Consider the following 20,054-nt stretch of genomic DNA (forward strand, 5'->3'; position numbering starts at 1 on the left):
TGCCTCTTATCACTTAAAGACAAATGTGGAAATTATTTTTATATTTTCTATCATTTTGTTCAGTGAATAAATATCTTTCAGGTGTCACTTTGGTGAAACTATATCAGCACTGCAGCTAACATATGTGTGTTCATTAAGTCTGGGGGTCAGGTGCTGCTCTCATTGGGCATGACTCTGCTCTCACTAACAGATGCTATTCAGGAGTAATTCCACGGAAGCTGATGGCAGTGGAGTGGTGAACCCCTGTGTGAAATCAGAATCAGGCCCATTGACACCAATGCGAGTTTTGCTATTGACTTCAAAGGCAGTAGAGCGGGGACTGTGGCTTGCAGCCCCTGAGCATCCCACTCAATCTAGATTCTTAGATAATTATAGGCTTTGGCCTGCAACCCTACTTGCATAAGCAAAGATTCTAGGATTGAGCCTTGACGTCTTCTGCCGAACCATGTACTCCTTATAAAGACCAAATGCTCTTTGACTTGAAATCAAGAAATAATTTGCCCGGATAAGAAATAGGTTGGCTTCCTTGTACATATTTAATTTTTAAATACCAACTGTACAGTATGTTTTCTGATTACTCGTGCTCACTTGTTTGAGACTTATTGCATGCTTTGTTGAGGAAATATGAAGCCAAATAAGCTGTCACACAGAATTATTGAGCGACACAAGCTATGTGAGGCAATATCTTTTATTGGACCTTCCACTGGTAGAAGGGACAAGCTTTTGAGCTCCACAGAGCTCTTCTTTTGGCCTGGAAAAGGTAACCAGAGTGCAGGGGCGGCTCTAGCTTTTTTGCCGCCCCAAGCACGGTGGTCAGACAGCCTTCGGCGGCATGCCTGTGGGAGGTCCCCGGTCCCACGGATTTGGCGTACCCACCACTGAATTGCTGCCGAAGCCACGGGACCGGCGGACCTCCCGCAGGCATGCCGCCGAAGGCTGCCTGCCTACTGCCCTCACAGGGACCGGCAGGGTGTCCCCTGCGGCTTATCGCCCCAGGCACACGCTTGGAGCACTGGTGCCTGGAGCCGCCGCTGCCAGAGTGTCACAGCTAAATACAAGGTTGGACAGATTGTTAAGTATATGGTTGCAATAAACCACTGAAAATGAAGTGGGCAATTAACACTTCTGCAGTCACAGGACAAAAGAGGCTTAGTAGGTTACAAATTGTTGTAATGAGCCATAAAGCCAGCGTCTCTGTTGAGACCATGATTTTTAGTGTCAGGTTAGATATGGATTGATAGCTCAGTCCTCGTTCTCAAAGGTACAGGTGTTGACACTGAAACATTCTGGTTACATTTTCCGGGCCTGAAGAAGAGTTCTGTGGAGCTCGAAAGCTTGTCTCTTCCACCAATAAGATATTAGCTCACCCACCTTGTCTCTCTCATGTCCTGGGACCTAGAAGGCTACAACCACACTGTGAAAACAGAATTAATTAGTAATTTATATATTTGTGTTGAACTTTGTTTTCATGAAGCATATTTGACCTAGACTTTGCTATATGAGAAAATGGAAAAACACTTTTTTGTCTTTTAGTTTTATTCAGTCCTTTTGGGATCTGGTTTTGTGACATGTTAAGTCTCAGTCTAGCTCCTGACAGATAAAAATATACAAAAACCACATCACCACAATTGGCATTAATTTGTACCCTGTTGGCAGTGTCAGCAGAGAGGCCAAAGATTAAACAGGCATGGAAACTGAACTACCGTCTCACCCCCTCAGGTGACCCCACGTCAGGGTTCAGGTAGCAGTAGATTGGCAGGACAGTGTGGAGAAGTTTGCAGTGTCACTGTCCATCCTGTGCCTGTTCTGAGGATTTAAGCTTCCTGAGCTATTAATCCAGTACCTTTCACATGCACTAACTGCAGTAAAAAATAGTAAAAAACAACAACCTACTATTCACCTAATACCAGATCACATCCATTTTATCAATATGCATTTTTTAATCCAGGATTGCTCAGCTTCTGTAGTAATATCTATAGCTTAAAGAGACCCTTCTTTTTCCAGAAGAATCGACTCCTTCACATAAAACCAACAGCCCACCCACTGGAGTTACATACCCTCATGATGATGTCTTGGACTATGGCCTCAAGCCATACAGCCCCCTGGCTTTTCCTAGTCTTTCTGCAGATCACATGGGCAGATATGGACAGCCAGATAGCATAGGGTCAAAATGCAACTTGGACCCTGTAAAGTCTGGGGCCTCTGCTTTGAGCCCTAGGATTGAAATCACTCCATCCCATGAACTGACTAATCCAAGGGTTCCCTTGCACAGCAGAGACACAGATCTTTTGGTAGAACATCAGTCCAACTCAGCCACCGCTAGCCCAAGGTTTACACTGCCTGTCCCTGGCCATGAGGGCTACAGAGAACCGCTGTGTTTGAGCCCAGCTAGTAGCGGCTCATCTGCAAGTTTCATTTCAGAGACAAATTTCTCTCCTTACACATCACCATGTGTTTCACCAAATAATGGCCCTAGTGATGACCTTTGTCCACAGTTTCAAAACATCCATACTCATTATTCCCCTAGAACCTCGCCAATAATGTCACCACGAACAAGCATCACGGAGGATACCTGCTTGGGACCACATTCACCATCACCCCGTCCCAACTCAAGGTCTTCATCGCCAGGTGCAAAACGGAGGTACTCTTGCACTGAGCTCTACAACACTCAGCCGCCTTCCACTTCTCCACGACAGTCAAGGACCCCTTCTCCACAAGCCTCTCCTCACATCCCTTTGAGAGAAGACAGCTCTTTGCTCACTTACACCCAGTTGCCCAGCTCATCTAGTCTCATGGATGCTATGAACAACCTTAGCACGGATCCTCCCTGTGGTGTTCCCATGAAAATTTGGAAAACCAGCCCTGATCCCCCATCAGTGCCTTCCCACAAAAACAGCATTCCAGCATTCTTTCAGACCGTTGATTACCTTGGGCCTTGTGATCAGGAAGACAGGAGAAACTCAGCACCTGAATCCATTTTGTTAGTACCTCCGTCTTGGCCAAAGCAGCTGGTGCCTGCAATACCCATCTGCAGGTATGTTGTACTTTTCACGTTTTTGTATTTTCACTTGCTAGGTTTATTCCTTGACTCTCATCAAATTCTTTACAGATACGCTGCATTGCTGTAAAGAGTCGTATAAACAGATCGACTTTACCAGTGGAAGCACTGTATGTAATTTATTCAGCGCCACTGGCACGCTTCAAAGACGAATACTGTTTCCCTCCCAAGAAGCTTAAAGTATAAGGCCCCCAATCCTGCAGTATGATTCACCAGTGTTGGTCCTTGTGTGAAGTTCCTTTGCCTCAGATCATGCTTTAGGATTGGTGCCTCAATATGCGGTGATGTATTTGGAAATTATGGATTCAATCCTTTGTGGTACTGAATGCTCTCAAGTCTCACTGATGTGATTCCAGTGGGAACTGAAGCTACTCAGCAGCCCACAGACTTGGACCCTGTGTGATTTAACACATTGTCCTCTAGTAACCACAAATCTAATGCAAAAATATATAGGACATTAAATTTTATGGGTTGTCTGATCAGAGGAGTCTTTGCTGAAGTTTATCTCAATGAGGTAATAGTTGGTTAAGATCCATTGCCAGCACTGAACATATTTTCTCTTACTGTAATTTTATAATATTAGATTTTCCTGTACTTTAATAACAGGGAAATGTAGTATCTGGTAAGAAACATTAGCATTTTGTCAGTGTTTTTGTGCATTATTATCTTTGTTTTCATGTATATTATACTTCACTTTGTTCTTTTTATATAAGCAAAAACAAAAACCACGGTTTACAGAACTAAGTAAATGGAGATTTATTATTTCACAGTAAATGATTAAAATCTAAGGTGCATGGCAAAGATCAGATATAAGTGCACGCTCTCCATTAAACAATTTTATTAGGAATCTACCGTGTCTTTGCGTGGAGTGTGATTTGCAGAAAGATTTGCTAATCCTAGATTTTGGTGGCATTTGTAATTAAGGGTACAAGGTAATGTCCTGACACCATTGAAGTTAATGGCAAAATTCCCAGTGACTTCAGTTGGGCCAGGAGTTCACCCACAGCACCTTAGACCTAGGGACAGGAAGTGTTTACAAGTACTTTTATGAGTATCTACTGTGACCAGTGCCTAAAGTGGATCACAATTGAAAGTGCAACACTCAGGGCAGACTGCAAGAGACAGGGGAGACACACCCCAAAAACTGGTGGTTTATTCTATGATTAGATTTACCAGACCAATAACAAAATGAGCTTCCGTTAACAAGAAGCCAAAACACTGTCCCCATTAGGCATTTGAGCCCCCAGTTCACCATCCAGACAACTGTCTTTATGATGAGAGGATACTGAAAACCCAATTCACCATACATGAGGTTCTACCATTCCCAAAGGATCAGATACTTAACCCCAGGTCAATAGATATTTCAGATCTAACCCAAATATCATGCTGTCAGCCAATCCTCAGTAAAGTAACTAAAGATTTATTAATAATAAAAAAGAAGAGGGTTATTAAATGGTGAAAAGGATCATACACATTACAAGTGATTGCACAGTCCTTAGATCAGAGCTGTACCTGCAATGGTGAATCTGCTGGCGTGCACACAAGTCTCTCAGGAATCATCCCAAAAGGTTAGAACCCAAAGGGCAGCTTAGATGTAGAGTCTGTGAGAGCCTTTCCATGCATTTTCCAGGATATTTCAAGTAACTACTTGGAGATCTCAGTGCCACGGCTTAAACTTTCCCTGTTAAAAGTTCAGCAGACCAGAGATAGCAGGATTGGGTCTGAGGTTTCTTTTACAACTGAAACAGGCTGTCAGGTGTGATGAGCGCAGCATGTGACTGCGGATTCTTCTTTGTTGAGTGCACACTGACCCATCACTTGGAAATTAACATTCTATTTGCTATGCATCCACAGGTAACCCAGGTAGCCTGATTTACATAAGGCAACTGCCTGTCATTCATTATTACAGGGATAGATAAGCTGAAAACAATATACGTAATATTATTAGTTTCATGCAGTGTCTCACATCTTTGATCTTAATGTTGACTGAACACACTTCGCACCCGATGTAAAGGCAATTAAGACACGAAAGGGACTTAGCATCTACAAGCTAATTTGGTTACATTGGAAACTTCTACAGGATATTTAGCATCTCCCTTATACATTTAGCCTCTCCCTTGATTCCTGTTACTAAAGATGAATGGGTTAGTGATTGCTGGTCTACTTACATCTCTTTGATATTCACACACAAGCGAATTGTCATGATTACAATTGCAATGCCTCTTGTTAAGTTGTTATGGGTTTGTTGGTTAGCTGGTTTGCCAGCATCACACCTACATCTCATAGAGTTTTTCAAACTGCCTGATCTTTTCCTGTCCAGCGTACCTGTTGCATCCCTCCCACCTCTTGAGTGGCCACTCTCCAATCAGTCTGGCTCTTATGAATTGCGCATTGAAGTGCAGCCAAAACCTCACCATCGGGCACACTATGAAACAGAGGGGAGTCGAGGGGCAGTCAAAGCACCAACGGGGAGCCATCCTGTGGTCCAGGTAAGAGATTTTAGAATTAATGAAATGTGCAGATGGTTGGGGAGTAGGGGATAGGGAAGCGTGTTAGTTCATTTTGTAATGGAGATAACCCTATGGGGGGACATGTGTAAACATAAATACAAAGAAGCAACATGTTTGCACTCACCAACATGTGTGAGGTCTCTGAAGTTGAGCGATGGTGAACTTCAAAAAGTTTGGAGATTTGTTTGTGAAAACCTCAAAGGCCAAAGTTTACGCCAACTTTTCTGGAATAGAAATCACATTCAGACTCTCAAAGAAGCCTGTGGCACCTTATAGACTAACAGACTCTCCTCTTTCTCTGTCATTAGATGTCCAACAATTCCTACTTCCAATTGAGCCAGTTTAACTCTCAAAACAGCCTCTTTTTGTTTCATTTTAGGCCTTTTGTGATTGTTATTATTTTGTGAAATAACTACCTACCCCATTTTTCAACCTCAGAAATCAGTTCAATGTTGGGTTCACGCTGGAGTTTCCAGTGAATGCTCACAGCTGATCTCACCGTCTTTGAACCACTTTGCCATTCTCTCTCACTGGATTACATGGGCTATGCAGATTACATTCCTGCCAACTAGAGGGTGCCAAGCATACTTCTGAATGCATCTAACCCGTAGAGTCTTTTTATTCCAGATAATAAATGCTAAGGGCTCATCCAGCTTCCAGTACAGTGAAAGAACAGACAGCGACCACAGCCTTTGACTTTAATGAGAGTTGGATTGGGGCAGTGTGTACATTCAGCTACAGTTTCCAAAGAGTTAATAATACGCTCCCCATAACTCATGTGAGTTAATTTAAGACAGAACTGGATGATCCTCTGGGGGTGAGGGTTGAGGTTTTGCAAACCAATTAAAATTATTTTTTTAATTAATTTTCCAAACTAGTTGGCATTCCCAAATCTTTTTTGCCCTCTAATGTAAATTCTTCCCTGCCCTGATCTGTGATTAAAAGACTTGTAAAACCTTATTGTCCTCTCGCTTACATCAGTATAACTCCTTGAGTCTCATCCATGCAAATGAGAGGAGAAGCTGGCCCCATATTTTTCCAACTAAAGAGAAGCCTGTGCTTCTCTTTAGTTGGAAAAATATGGGGCCAGTTTGCAAGATCCCCCACCCCGAAAAGCTTGACTGACACAGGCGGGTGTCCTGTATATGACACTATACAAACTAGGCTTCCCTTTTCCATTACTTTTTAGAGTTTCTCTCTCCCCATTGCTTGCTCATTTTTTTTCATAATCTCTCTGTTTGCTTTTCCCTTTGCTCCTCTCTCTTCTCAACTACTTCACCCTATTTTTTTTCCATTGAATTTCCTTCTGTCTCTGCCTCCTTTCTACAAAGTCTCTCCTAAGTGGATAGCAAACCCACCTACCAATTGAGCAGATTAATAGTAGGGTTTTAAGTGGGTTTGAAATTAGCCCAGACAAGTTCACTTCTCCCTAGTTTAATCCCTCAGCATATGCATTTTAATGTTTTGCCTGGGATATATTTAATTCACTGAGCAGATGCTGAATCATGTCTTTATTTAATACTTTGCTTGCAGTTCCAGTTGTCATCTGTTGTAACAATTCCTTTCTTCCTTTTTCTGGATATACAACCCCAATAAGAAATACATACACCAGCAACAGTTGGGGTGTCATACGGAGACAGGAGGATAATTTAAGTACACAGTGCTGGGACTGATTTCAAAGAGAAGTTTGATAGCCTGCTATGAAGTTGTAAATAGAGAGAAGACATGTTTATTGGGTGCATTAGTCTGTAGGGAAAGGGTAAGTGAGTTTAGGGCAGGACCTCACTTGTGAATTGGGATGATGTAGTCACAGAAACAGTGGGAGTTTTTTATACAACCTATGGTTCATGTGCATTGGAGTCTGACCCAAACATCAATGATCAGACTCAAATTCTGCTCTGAGTTACACTGGTGTAAATGCATTGAAATCAAAGGAAGAACTTCACATTTATACTGGTCTAAATGAGAGTAGAGTTTGGCCCCTTGTCTAGCACAAAGACAGATGATCTAAGACACCATTTTATGGAATTTAATATCCTTGTAAGGTGGACCGTTGTCACTTTCACCATTAAAAGTCTTGGATAAAAGGATGGCTGAGTAACTGAGCAGTATTCCTGTCGGACATGGCAATCTTTTAAGTTATCACCTTTCTTAGTCCCCCCTGGTTTCAGCTAATATTGTTCAGGAAGTAAGGACAATTTTTGATTGGTGTTTCCAGAAGTTACAGTAGTATGTGGAAATGATACAAGTATATCAGTCACAGATACAAAAATTAACTTTGATTAGCCAAAGTCAGGGCCAGATCCTTCAAACTTTTCTCTTGCATTCAGGGCTTGAACTGTCAGGTACTAAATCTTCTAGCCTGATCCAGCAAAACACTTTAAGCACATGAACAATCCCACTGACTTTAGTGGGTCTAAGCATATGCTTGAATTTAAGCACATGAGTAAGTGTTTTCCTGGATTAGGCCAGAGTGCTCAGCATCTTGCAGGATCGAGACCTTGGCCCTTACGTGAGTGGTCCTTATTTATTTCTTCTGGACTGTGCTTATGTGTAAGGAGTGTGAGCAAGGGGTTTAGGGCAATAAACAGCAATCCTGTATTTGGTGTACCTCAGTCTGTTGATTTAAACATTTGCAATCGCTTAGTTTATGGAGCTGACAAATTTATGACCCAGGACAGTATGTATTAAATCATATGGCTCTATGACATAAATGACCAATCAGCACTTACTCATTCCTTATGTTGCTTACAAGTTGGTATCATTTACCTTCCCAAGATAATGCCCACCAGTGGGATGTTTATCACAGTGAAGGGGATTTTTATGACATGAAGGGATAGAGGTGGGGGGAAATAACCGTGCTTCACTTCTTTCCTTTAATCGATAGCAGTCAAAGAGGGATTTACATTTCCTGGTGGAGACAGGAACAGATATTTCTAGTTTTATCATAATTTTACAGTCAGACTTAAGGATACTGAACTGCAAATTCAAAAGATTAATGTTATACTCTCTCAAACAGATGTGCTTCCGAACAGATGTGCATGTATATGGGGAAAATATGGACAGTTTCTTTATGAGGATTTATTCTAAACTTGGAAATATTCACTGGATTTCAATTCAGTCTAACATAATAAGGTTCATATGGGTGCAGAGCAATCAGGGCCGGCTCCAGCATTTCTGCCGCCCCAAGCAAAAAAAAAAAAAAAAAAAAGCCGAGATCGGCGGCGGCAGATCGGCGGCAGGTCCTTCGCTCCTAGAGGGAGTGAGGGACCTGCCGCCCCCGAATTGCCGCAGGTGCCGCCCTTCTCCCTTGGCCGCCCCAAGCACCTGCTTGTTAAGCTGGTGCCTGGAGCCGGCCCTGAGAGCAATATGACAGCGTTACACCTGTATGGTTTATGACATCTGAAACCAGAGCAGGCTAGTAAAATCCAAAGCTTTTAGGTAATAAAATTTGCTTGGCGCTGATTTTTATTTCTTCCCCTCAGTACATTTCAACTTTTGTATTCACTCCTTTTTAGTTTAAATTGTACAGAAGTGAAAGAAATAAAGCAGGCGAGTGGTGGTGGTGGTGGTTATGATTATAACTAGTAGAGACTGTGTTGCTGAAAATGTACAGGAGCCTTTTAGCAACTGGCTGGGAATGGTCTATTAACTAATGAAAATTAATGTTCAGCAAGTTCTCTTCCTTTTAAGACTCAAAATAGGAAGCTGATGCTGCCTGCACAGTGTCGATGGGGCTGCAGTTGTCCAGCAGTCAGATAACTTGAAACTACAGACCCATGACCACCTATCTTTGACAGATCATAAAACATGTCATTGGGTTTCCTTGGAAGGTTTTCGCTAGCACCTCCCTGTACTGCCTTTTCGAAGTCTGATCCTGTATAGTTCTCTTTATTGATGTCCACATGGTGCTTATATCCTATGTGCCAAACTCACCCCCTTTGTAGGAACTCCATTGTCTTCAGCAGAGTTACATGAGGGATGAATTTGTCCCATTCATCCTATTTGATTCCAGCGTTAATGTCTGATTCCACCATTTCACCTACCCTCTCTCTGAAATAATCCCTCTTTTAAAAATCCTTCTAACATAGGTTGAGAGAGATCGTGTGTGTGCCTGCATTACCCACAAATTCTTTGTAAGGAGAACATTTTCCCTCTCTATTATATTGATTAATTTTTACGGCATGGTGTTGGCCTGCATTTTTTTTTCTCTTAAATCTGTGTTTTGCATGCAAGCTGCTGTTTTTGGGTGCTCGGAAGCTATGAGCCGGCAGATCTCATATCCTTTCAGTTTTATCTTGTGGTTGATCATTCTGAGGCTGCTTCCTCTTCTTCATGTGTTTAGCGCAGAACATTTGGAGCGCTGCACGGGGAGCCTGCACCACTGCCATGCTCCCAAGAGTGGCAGAACAATGATCTGCTTGTTAAAGCTAGAGCCACTGACTGGACAAGCCATATTGAACTCGGGCAGTGGAGCTCAACCTTTTTTCATTTGTGGCCCCCTACAAAATTTCGAATGGAGGTGTGGACCCCTTTGGAAATCTTAGACATAGTCTGCAGACCCCCAGGGGGCTGGGGACCACAGGTTGAAAACCACTGATCTGGGACATTTGCTTTTGTATTTTACATTGTGTTAGATCTCTGAGAACAGCAACAGAAGCCTGTGTGTCAGGAACAAAGAATGGTGCTAGCATGATGCTATATTCTTACCGGTTTGGCATGGTCACTGGTAATTCAAGGAGGAAGTTGCAGATACCTTCAGTTTCCTCCTTGTAAGCTCCCATCAGGCTTATTGGCATTGGAAGGCCAAGAAATGGGGTGGGGGAGGATATTATTTTACATTACATAGCCCCAGTCTAGAGACCCCACCCAAGATCAAGTTTCTGGTTATGCTAGATACCGTCCGGACACTAAGTAAGAGACAGTCCCTGCCATGAAGGGCTTATAGTATAAATAGACAAGATAGACAAAAGGTAGCAGAGAGAGGAAATATTATTATCCCCATTTTACAGATTGGGAAATGAGGGTAAGACAGACATAACTGAGTTGCCCAGCATTACACGGGGATCAAGAACTGAACCTTGATCTGCTCAGGTTCCCCTGAACCCCCCTCCCCCCAGTGGCTAATGATGCTGAAGTACTGACATTGCTTAATTCAGAGTTGCCTGAGGGAACTGGGTGTGCAGTAGCACTGGAATGTGAGTATTGCTAGCTGGGCTTCTCTTTTTTTCTAGTGCCCACAGGAAACTGTTGAAATCCTATATTTGTATGTATGAAAACTGAGTCAGGAAAAAAAAAAGGAGGTGAACCCAGACCAAGAGATTTTCTTTGTATGCAGTAAAGAGGTTGTAACTGTTTCATTAAGAACATTTTGCACAGGAAAGATCTCTTCAGTTCAAAAATTAGAAGCTAAATTAAGGTGAAATTCACCTTGGACCATCCCAAGAACCTATGGACAACCTCAGTCCCGTTAAGTTCTATTTTCAGGACTTAGATAGAGTTTAAATAGCCCCTTGGCTTTGTGCCAAATTGGCTTTGCAGAAGGCTGAATTTATTTGAAAAGTTAAAACAGTTTTACTTTTTGATTCAATATGATAATCTAGACAGTTGTGTAATGTTTCTGTGAGCTGTTAAACAGACACCGTGCTCTTCCCCAGAGGTGACTGCCTTTTAATAATGGGCAAAAGGACAGATTTTTAACCAAGTTAGGCATGTTATGTTGCAGTTAATTTGTGCAAAGATTGCACATATAATTTGGATAATTGTGCTTGCATGTAGTTAATTAGTGGTGTACAGTTATTCTGTTTACATGTGTGCAAATTAGACAAGCACATTTTGCATCTGACTTGTATGACAATCTGGCCCATGCTCTAAAGCATGTTGGAAATAGAAGCTTTGAAGCATGGAGAGTAATACATAAACCATAACTCCTGCATGTGAATAGCACAGCAGGAACAGGACAAGGAACGTACCATTTAAGCTCAAACTTGGGGAAAATTTTAAAGACAAGTCATAGTAAGGAATCTATATTTGGTTTTTAACACAAAAACTCGAGTTACTTCTCAGAATTGTATTTTTAACAAAATAATGTTCCTCACCCATTGGCTTTATTTCCTTGCAGAAGAACTGTAAGCTGAATTCATGCAATAAGCTATTGTTATTACCTAGATATGGTGGATTCCAGCTGTAAATCTCACATTTATATAGAGCTGCTCAACTCAAAGGATTTGTAAGCAATAACTATTTAAAAGGAACTTTTACAACCCTGGCATCTTGTTGCTCTTTGGTCCTATTTCAACAAACTCCTCTCCCACCCTATTGCTTATGTACCTTTGTAAAGGATTGGGATGTCTTTGGATGAAAAGCGCTATGTTATTTTGCATCTCTCTCTCACTGTTAAACAGAAAGTGATTATTCTCAGTTATTCTGCCTTGACTGTTCATCAAAGACTAATCCCGCGGGGCCCCCTCCCCAGTCTAAGTTGATCTGGTCAACTGAGTGTGGTGTTCGAGAGGGATTTTCCAAAACACCTAAGTGATTTAAGAGCCCAAGTAATTTAGGCACCTTTGAAAATCCCAGCAAATTTCTGGAAGACAGGCAGGAGTCCTGAGTTCTCTTCCTGGATCTGCCCCTGAATCACTGTGTGTCCTCAGGCAAATGACTTCACCACTTTGTGCCTCAGTTTATACCCATCCATACAATGGATATAATAATATGACCTACTTTGCTTGAGTGCCATGAAGATGAGGCCTTTTCTGTAGTAGAAATGTGTACTACTCTAATTACACCAGTATATCTAAATCAGTAACCCATCCTCACCCACCCCAGTATGGATGCAGTTATATCAGTGTAAAGGTACTTCTTTAAGGTGTAACTATTGCCATACAAGAAAGGTATAAGCTATAAGGAATCTTTATACTAATATAATTGCTTCCACACTAGGTTTGTACCAGTATAATGATAGTGGTAAAAATCATACCCCTTAACCAACATAGAATATTAGGGTTGGAAGAGACCTCAGGAGGTCATCTAGTCCAATCCCCTGCTCAAAGCAGGACCAACACCAACTAAATCCTTCCAGCCAGGGCTTTGTCAAGCCGGGCCTTAAAAACCTCTAAGGAAGGAGATTCCACCACCTCCCTAGGTAACCCATTCCAGTGCTTCACCACCCTCCTAGTGAAATAGTGTTTCCTAATATCCAACCTGGACCTCCCCCACTGCAACTTGAGACCACTGCTCCTTGTTCTGTCATCTGCCACCACTGAGAACAGCCCAGCTCCATCCTCTTTGGAACCCCCCTTCAGGTAATTGAAGGCTGCTATCAAATCCCCCCTCACTCTTCTCTTCTGCAGACTAAATAAGCCCAGTTCCCTCAGCCTCTCCTCATAAGTCACACTGGTACAACATACTGGTACAACTTTCAAGTGTAGACCAGGCCTTAATGTCTGCAAAATATCAGATCCTGAGATGAAAGGCATTAGAGAAATGCAATATTTGATATTACCTAGGCTAGTCTGTAGTGTGCTGCATGCTGCTGTGGAGCTCTTTTCCTGTGTTCAAAGAGAGAGAAGTGACGTTTAAAAGGGACTCATTCAATCAACCAAGCTCACCAAATTTTCCTCTCTCCTACCCCGTTTTTAACTCTTTAGTGATCATTGTGACTCTCGCTTTTTAAATTAATTCAAAAAAGCTACAACTGTCCAACTGTTAATGAAACACAGCGGAGTTTGTTTTATAATAACAGACTTACTTTTTACTTTCCTCTTTGAATCAAGCATTCTGCTGTGGGTGTTCTCTTGTGGTTTCAAGTCAAAGAGGACATTGTTTTCTAGCTCAGACTTCCCTGTAGGGCTCTGACTTTTACATATATGTAATGTTTAATGTTCAGCTAGTACTTTTAGGGTTACTAGTAAAACCAGACCATCAGATGCAAACATAACACAAGATTATGGGCTTGATACTGCAATCCAAACACACACTGAGTGGGACTAAGGCTATGTCTACCCTGCACTTTCGTGGTTAAAACTTTTGCTGCTCAGGGTGTGAAAAAAACACCCCCTTGAATGACAAAAGTTTTAAAGACAAAAAGCTTTTTTATTTTAATGACAGTGCTTCGTTGGTGGGGGATGCTCTCCAGGCACTGAAGCTACCGCCCCTCATTAGGGGTGGTTTTATTTTGTTGTCAGGAGAGCTCTCTCACTTCTTTTATATTGATTTAAAAAATGAGACTAGTTGGATAAGTGCCCTAAGAACTTACATCTGTATGGTTACATTTCTCAGGGGTGTGAAAAATCCAAATCCCTGAGCAATGCAGATATACTGACCTTAACCCCCAGTGTAGACAGTGCTAGGTCAACGGAAGAATTCTTCCATTGACCTACCTACTGCCTCTTCTTGGGAGAAGCCCTCCTCTCAGCGTAGGTAGTGTCTACATTGAAGTGTTCCAGCAGGTAGCTGCAGTGTTGTAGTGTTGGAAATGTCAACATACCCTCAGTGTGAGCACAGGTTCCAGAATCAAGTTCTGTGTGTTTGCTCCTTGCTTAGCATTTTGTCTGCACAGACTGTGTTGAACTCAGTGAAGCAGACAACCCACCTACTTACCCTTCTTAGCAAGCAATAACCTTGTTCACACTCCAATCCTCTTCTCTGACTTCCTTGTAAAGATTATGGACCAGATATTCAAAACAGCACATGTCAAACTGAACATACATTTCATGCCTAATTTAAGTGCAAAATTACTAGTGTAGTTTGTGCAACTATGATAATTGTGCATGTAAATGGCCAATTAGACACTAAACTGATAGTTTTGCAGGTAGATCTACCTCAATTATGTGTGCAAATTGCAGTGATAGCTATGCAGTTCTGAAAATTCGGGCCTATATTTTGGGCTAATTTAAAAAATTATCTTTAAAAGAATCTTGCCAAATATTAGGGCAGATCAGTCAATTGTCCTTACAGTTACATAGCGCTGTATCATTAGAAGTTTGCCAAACACTTAACATTTCCCTACCTTGAGGAAGTAACAGTCTAAAGGTTCACTGGAGCTAAAGAGAAAATGAAATGACTAGATATATCAAATGTAGTTCCTGTAAACCTAGAGGAACCTGCAGCTGGTTTATATGGACATCTGAAACCAGACTAGTTCATAGGGAATGTCAGGTATAACCCCTGATAGTAAAGCAAAATTGAAGGAAGAGGAGAAGTGCAGGCTTATCTGTGCTTCCTTTAATAACTGTGAGGGTAATTAAGCACTGGAACAATTCCCCTAGAGACATGTGGATGCTCCATCACTTGAAGGCTTTAAATTGAGACTGGATAACATTCTAATTGATAAGCTCTAGCTCAAACAAAAATGATGGGTTTGATACAGAAATTACTGGGTTAGATTCTTTGCTCCAGGTTATGCAGAACTAGATGATCATAATGGCCCCTTCTTCCAGTCTTAAAATCTATCTGTGTTAGGTAATTGTGCGTATTTATTACTGTAGTATCTGAGCACCTTACGATCTTTAATATAGTTATCATCACTGGGAACTACTAGTATTCCATTTAGCAGATGGGAAACAGAGCGATTAAGTGTGTTTGGTGCCTAAATCCTATTGAAATGAATAGGTGTTAGGTGTCTAGGCACGTTTGAAAATCAGACAGTGCTCACACAAATGACTAATGAAAGGATGGCTTAAGGGCTCAGCAATGCTACTATGTGTTTCTAGCAGGTACTGAGAGAAACCACAGGGAAGTGCGGAATGGAGGGCTTCACAGTGGAGTTTTTGCTGAGTTTCTCGTGTTATTAGTCAACTTAGTGCCATAAGCGTTTCATCACACTTTTCAAAGAAATCTCGGTCTCCATTTCATGAAGCCCCCTGCTGCTTCCATCACCTGCAGTGCATGTGTTCATTTATTTATTTATTTATTTTGATAAAATGTAACTGAATTACAGTGATGTGCATGTAGCAAAGCTGAGTAACTGAGATGTTATCACTGCAGCTTACATCCTTCCTCACCCCATTTCTGCTCTGTTTGTTACTCTCGCGCACTGTGCTATGTCTAAATTACACAGCAGAGTCTCTGGGGGCTATAAACCAAGTAACTATTCTGGAGAATGTATATTGGATTTGGAATCTGAAGCATCATTAAAAAAAATAAGGAGTCCTTGTGGCACCTTAGAGACTAACAAAGAGGGATCTGTTGATATTCACCCCTTCTTGTCAACTGTTGGGAATGGGCCACATCCACCCGAATTGAATTGACCTCATTAGCGCTGACCCCTCACTCGGTAAGGCAACTCCCATCTTTTCATGTGCTGTATATTTATACCTGCCTAGTGTATTTTTCACTCCATGCATCTGATGAAGTGGGTTTTAGCCCACAAAAGCTTATGCCCAAATAAATTTGTTAGTTTCTAAGGTGCCACAAGGACGCCTCGTTGTTTTTACGGATACAGACTAACACGGCTACCACTCTGAAACCCGAAGCATCATTGTCACTTCTGACTACCCAGAAGTCTGAGAGGCATGTTGCAGTGGACTGTGGTAGTGAGGTGGTAAAGAAACATTTAACCAAATGACACTTCACTCTCCTTCACCTCTCCCCACTCAAAGAGGCTGTTCCCACGCTGTGCCTTCTTATCTTTACTGAAGGCTTAACTTAAGCTCAGCTCTGGGTTTTCCCCTGAACCGGCTTTGCATTCACACTCCTTTATCAGTGTTACACAGTGAGGCAACCGCCATGCCTGGAGCTATAAGGCTGACCCTGTGGTAGATGTTAATAATGCTTATTATGCTTATTACTATCTGGAGGTAATTGCAGTGAAGACATGCAACCGCAGGTGGACACAACAATTGACATGTGATAGTCCTACCCTCCCTTCCCATAGGCCCCTTCTCAACCAGAAGTGGACTATCATTCTGCCTCTGCTCAGCTTCCTCCTCCCCTCTGCTCAGCTTCCTGTTTGCAGTTTCTCCAGCGTCACACACAGCTCAGTGTTGCTGCAGCCAAGAGCTCAGCTGAATGTGGGGAAACTGAGGCACAGCTCAGTAGTGCTGTGGCTGAGCCCAGCTGAAAGTGGGGAAACTGAGGCAGCTACAGAGTCCTGCATAACGTGATTCCCACCCAAGGGTGGGAAACACCCAAGGTATGTGTGTGGCAGTTCTGAAGCCATTCCCTATAATAGCGGACTCTTCATAGGATATTGGGGGATAGTTAAGGCAAGGAAGTCTGACTTGCAGCTTACATGGAGACAGGCTAGAGAGAGTAATCCCGTCCCTGAAGAAGGATCATGGGGTCATCACAAAGAGGGGAGAAAGTTTCCACAGCCCAGGGTTGAGACAGACCCTTGGAGAGGGCATGCCAAGAAATGAACTCTGTGGCTGTAGACCATTTCTTCCCACAGTCCCTAGACTGGGCAGATAAGTTGTCCCACCCCACCCTGTGAATGAAAGCATAGGGCAGCATACTGAATTGCAGGCTATGAATCTTGGGATGCTCTACTGATTGAAATATCCAGACACAGCACGTGTGTGGAAGCAGACACAGGAATGTGGCCATGCAATCGCAGACTAGGCTAGCATGGGTTAATTTTCCCCAGGATTGCTTACCCTGTGCTTAACCAGTCAGAGTTGCACCCGTGGTGAATTAGACCCTTTGTGTTTTACTTGAGACATAGAGGATGTGTATGGTGTTGTTTAAACTTTTTATTTTTGTCATTAACATACATGAACAGAAAATCGAATCCCTTAAATTATACAGTTTATCCTTCTTAACATTAAGTAAATTCACATTTCCACACAAGTATAATAAATCTTATCCATCACTGTAAAACAACACTCATATATCTCACCTATTAATACACCTGCAAACCCATAACCAGCTGCTACATATCGCTCTTTATATAGGCATCAACTACCCTGTTCCATTTGAGTCTATTCCTCAGTAACTTTCCCTTTAAAAACCCATTTGTGTTGGTCGACCCCCTACAGTTATCTGTTTGTTTGTTTTGGTCAAACTCCAGAAATGATAACCAAACACTAGATAATCTGCTTGAGAAGATTATGTTTTACCTTCACCAGTGCTTGAAAAAGGAGAGAATCACATGCTAGCAAGCAAGGCCGGCTCCAGGCTTTTTGCTGCCCCAAGCCAAAAAAAAAAAAAAAAAAAAAGCCCCTTAAAAAGTGCCGCCCCAAGCACATGCTTGGAACGCTGGTGCCTAGAGCCGGCCCTGCTAGCAACAGCAAAAAGCATTTTTTCCCCTCCTAAACGGTACCAATGACCCCATGTAGGCGTGAACTATAACTACACAGAAGTGCATTGGCTCCACATTTCGGTATGTAGTTAATAATAATGTACACTGTGCTTCTATAGCACCTTTCTTTAGAAGTGTTCAAAGTACCTTGGAACCATTGTCTCAAGATAGTTTATCTACACAATGGAGAGGAAAGGGAGGCACAGAAAGACATGGCCTTGCCCAAGGTCTCAGAGTAAGTCAACACCAAAAGAGTCAAGAATAGAACCTATAGGTCTCACGCTCTATCACTTGCTCTAACCATGACTCTCTATTGCCTCCTCTTCACCAAAGCTCTAGCTTAACCCAGTACTGTCTCTTTTGGGAACAGAAATCCCAAACACTTGGGGCCTGAATCTCATTAGAGAGACATTAACGTAAATGAGATTCAGGTCCCTGGAATGTTAATCAAATATCAAAATAAAAAACATAAAAAATGAGCATAATAAAAAGTCACCATTTAGCAGAATCAGATGTTCAAATGATAATCGTTTGAGGCCTTTTTAGGCTGCTTCTTTAAGTAGTAAAAAGAACGAGGGAAGAGAGTTCCTCTGGCTTGTGTTCTCTTGGAATGTCCTGACTACATTACATTGAACAAAAACATGTGACAAGTTTCCCCTTTATTGCTTTAACTAAAACAAGCATGCCGACTGCTCTATGATACAGTGGCTGGATGAGGCCTTTGTGCTTAGTGACAGCTATTGATACCCTGGTCTCCATGGGACAAGAGAATGAGGCTTTCAGTTCAGATTGGAACATTTGTGAATAAAGGTCTGCAGGCCTCCTTGGAAACATTGCAGTCTAAGAGAATTAATGATTAGTAGGTGATTAGACACCAAATGTAAAATTCTTCCTCCCAGGAGATAAATTCAACAGCCAAGACAGAAAATGTGAAGCAAGCAGGAGGTACCTAAACAAGTATATCTTCACCCTGTCTCCTCAGTAGTGTCCTTATGTTACTTTTCATGTAGTTGAGCATTTTAATAGACACAGGGAAGATGAAGAATTTGGATGGGGAAATAGTTCATTGTTAAAAACGTTGAGAGCCATTGGTTTCACGTGGAAACCCCTCTCCATGTCTAAAAGGAGAGTATGGAATTTAGCAGGCATGCAGATCCAATTTGAGCTAGTGGGAGCTGCAAGCTGAAATCCTATGCTACTCCTTGTAAACTTAGGAGAGAGCTTCTAAGTGTTTTCTTATCTTTTCGTGTACAGCAGGAAAAGGGAAGCAGTAGGCGGAAGCGATTTCTCACGCTGCTTTGTATTTACTTCTAATTGAATGTAACCAGCACAGGTCTGTTTTCCAAATTTTTCACCAGAGGCTGATGAATATCTCTCTGAATCACCAGTGCATTATTTTAAAAGCTGACCGCACGCGCGCGCGCGCACACACACACACACACACGTATGCACGCATCTCATTCAGAGGGAAGCTGAAATGACTTCCACAGGGAGCTGGCAAGTAATATGCAACAGTTAACAGACCAGCCCTCAGGTTGTGATGAACTGAAATGAGCAAGAGAGCTGATTAGTTTCAAGCAAACAAAACTGGCAGGTTTCAGAGTAGCAGCCGTGTTAGTCTGTATCCGCAAAAAGAACAGGAGAACTTGTGGCACCTTAGAGACTAACACATTTATTTGAGCATAAGCTTTCGTGGGCTACAGCCCACTTCATCAGATGCATAGAATGGAACATATAGTAAGGAGATATATATACATACAGAACATGAAAAGGTGGAAGTAGCCATATCAACTCTAAGAGGCTAATTAATTAAGATGAGCAATTATCAGCAGGAGAAAAAAACTTTTGTAGTGATAATCAAGATGGCCCATTTCAGACAGTTGACAAGAAGTGTGAGTATACTTAACATGGGGAAATAGATGGGCCATCTTGATTATCACTACAAAAGTCTTTTTTCTCCTGCTGATAATTGCTCATCTTAATTAATTAGTCTCTTAGAGTTGATATGGCTACTTCCACCTTTTCATGTTCTGTATGTATATATATCTCCTTACTATATGTTCCATTCTATACATCTGAAGAAGTGGGCTGTAGCCCATGAAAGGTTATGCTCAAATAAATTTGTTAGTCTCTAAGGTGCCACAAGTACTCCTGTTCTTTTTGTTTTTGTTGTGTGGTGTGTGGTTGCTGGTGAGTATTTGCCTCAGGTTGGCGGGCTGTCTGTAAGCGAGGACTGGTCTGTCTC

At 42.0% G+C, this 20,054-nt stretch overlaps 1 protein-coding gene across 1 annotated transcript in view; it reads left to right on the forward strand.

The window, feature by feature from the left end:
• NFATC2 (nuclear factor of activated T cells 2) overlaps nucleotides 1-20,054 on the forward strand; it is a 121,279-nt gene that overhangs the window by 9,203 nt on the left and 92,022 nt on the right. Inside the window, exons 2-3 of the mRNA XM_034787608.1 lie at nucleotides 2,005-3,034; nucleotides 5,379-5,547. Of these exons, the coding sequence (XP_034643499.1) occupies nucleotides 2,005-3,034; nucleotides 5,379-5,547 (1,199 nt within the window). The remainder of the gene's footprint in view (nucleotides 1-2,004; nucleotides 3,035-5,378; nucleotides 5,548-20,054) is intronic.

Source organism: Trachemys scripta, chromosome 12 (assembly GCF_013100865.1).
Source record: "Trachemys scripta elegans isolate TJP31775 chromosome 12, CAS_Tse_1.0, whole genome shotgun sequence".
Lineage (NCBI taxonomy): Eukaryota > Metazoa > Chordata > Testudines > Emydidae > Trachemys > Trachemys scripta.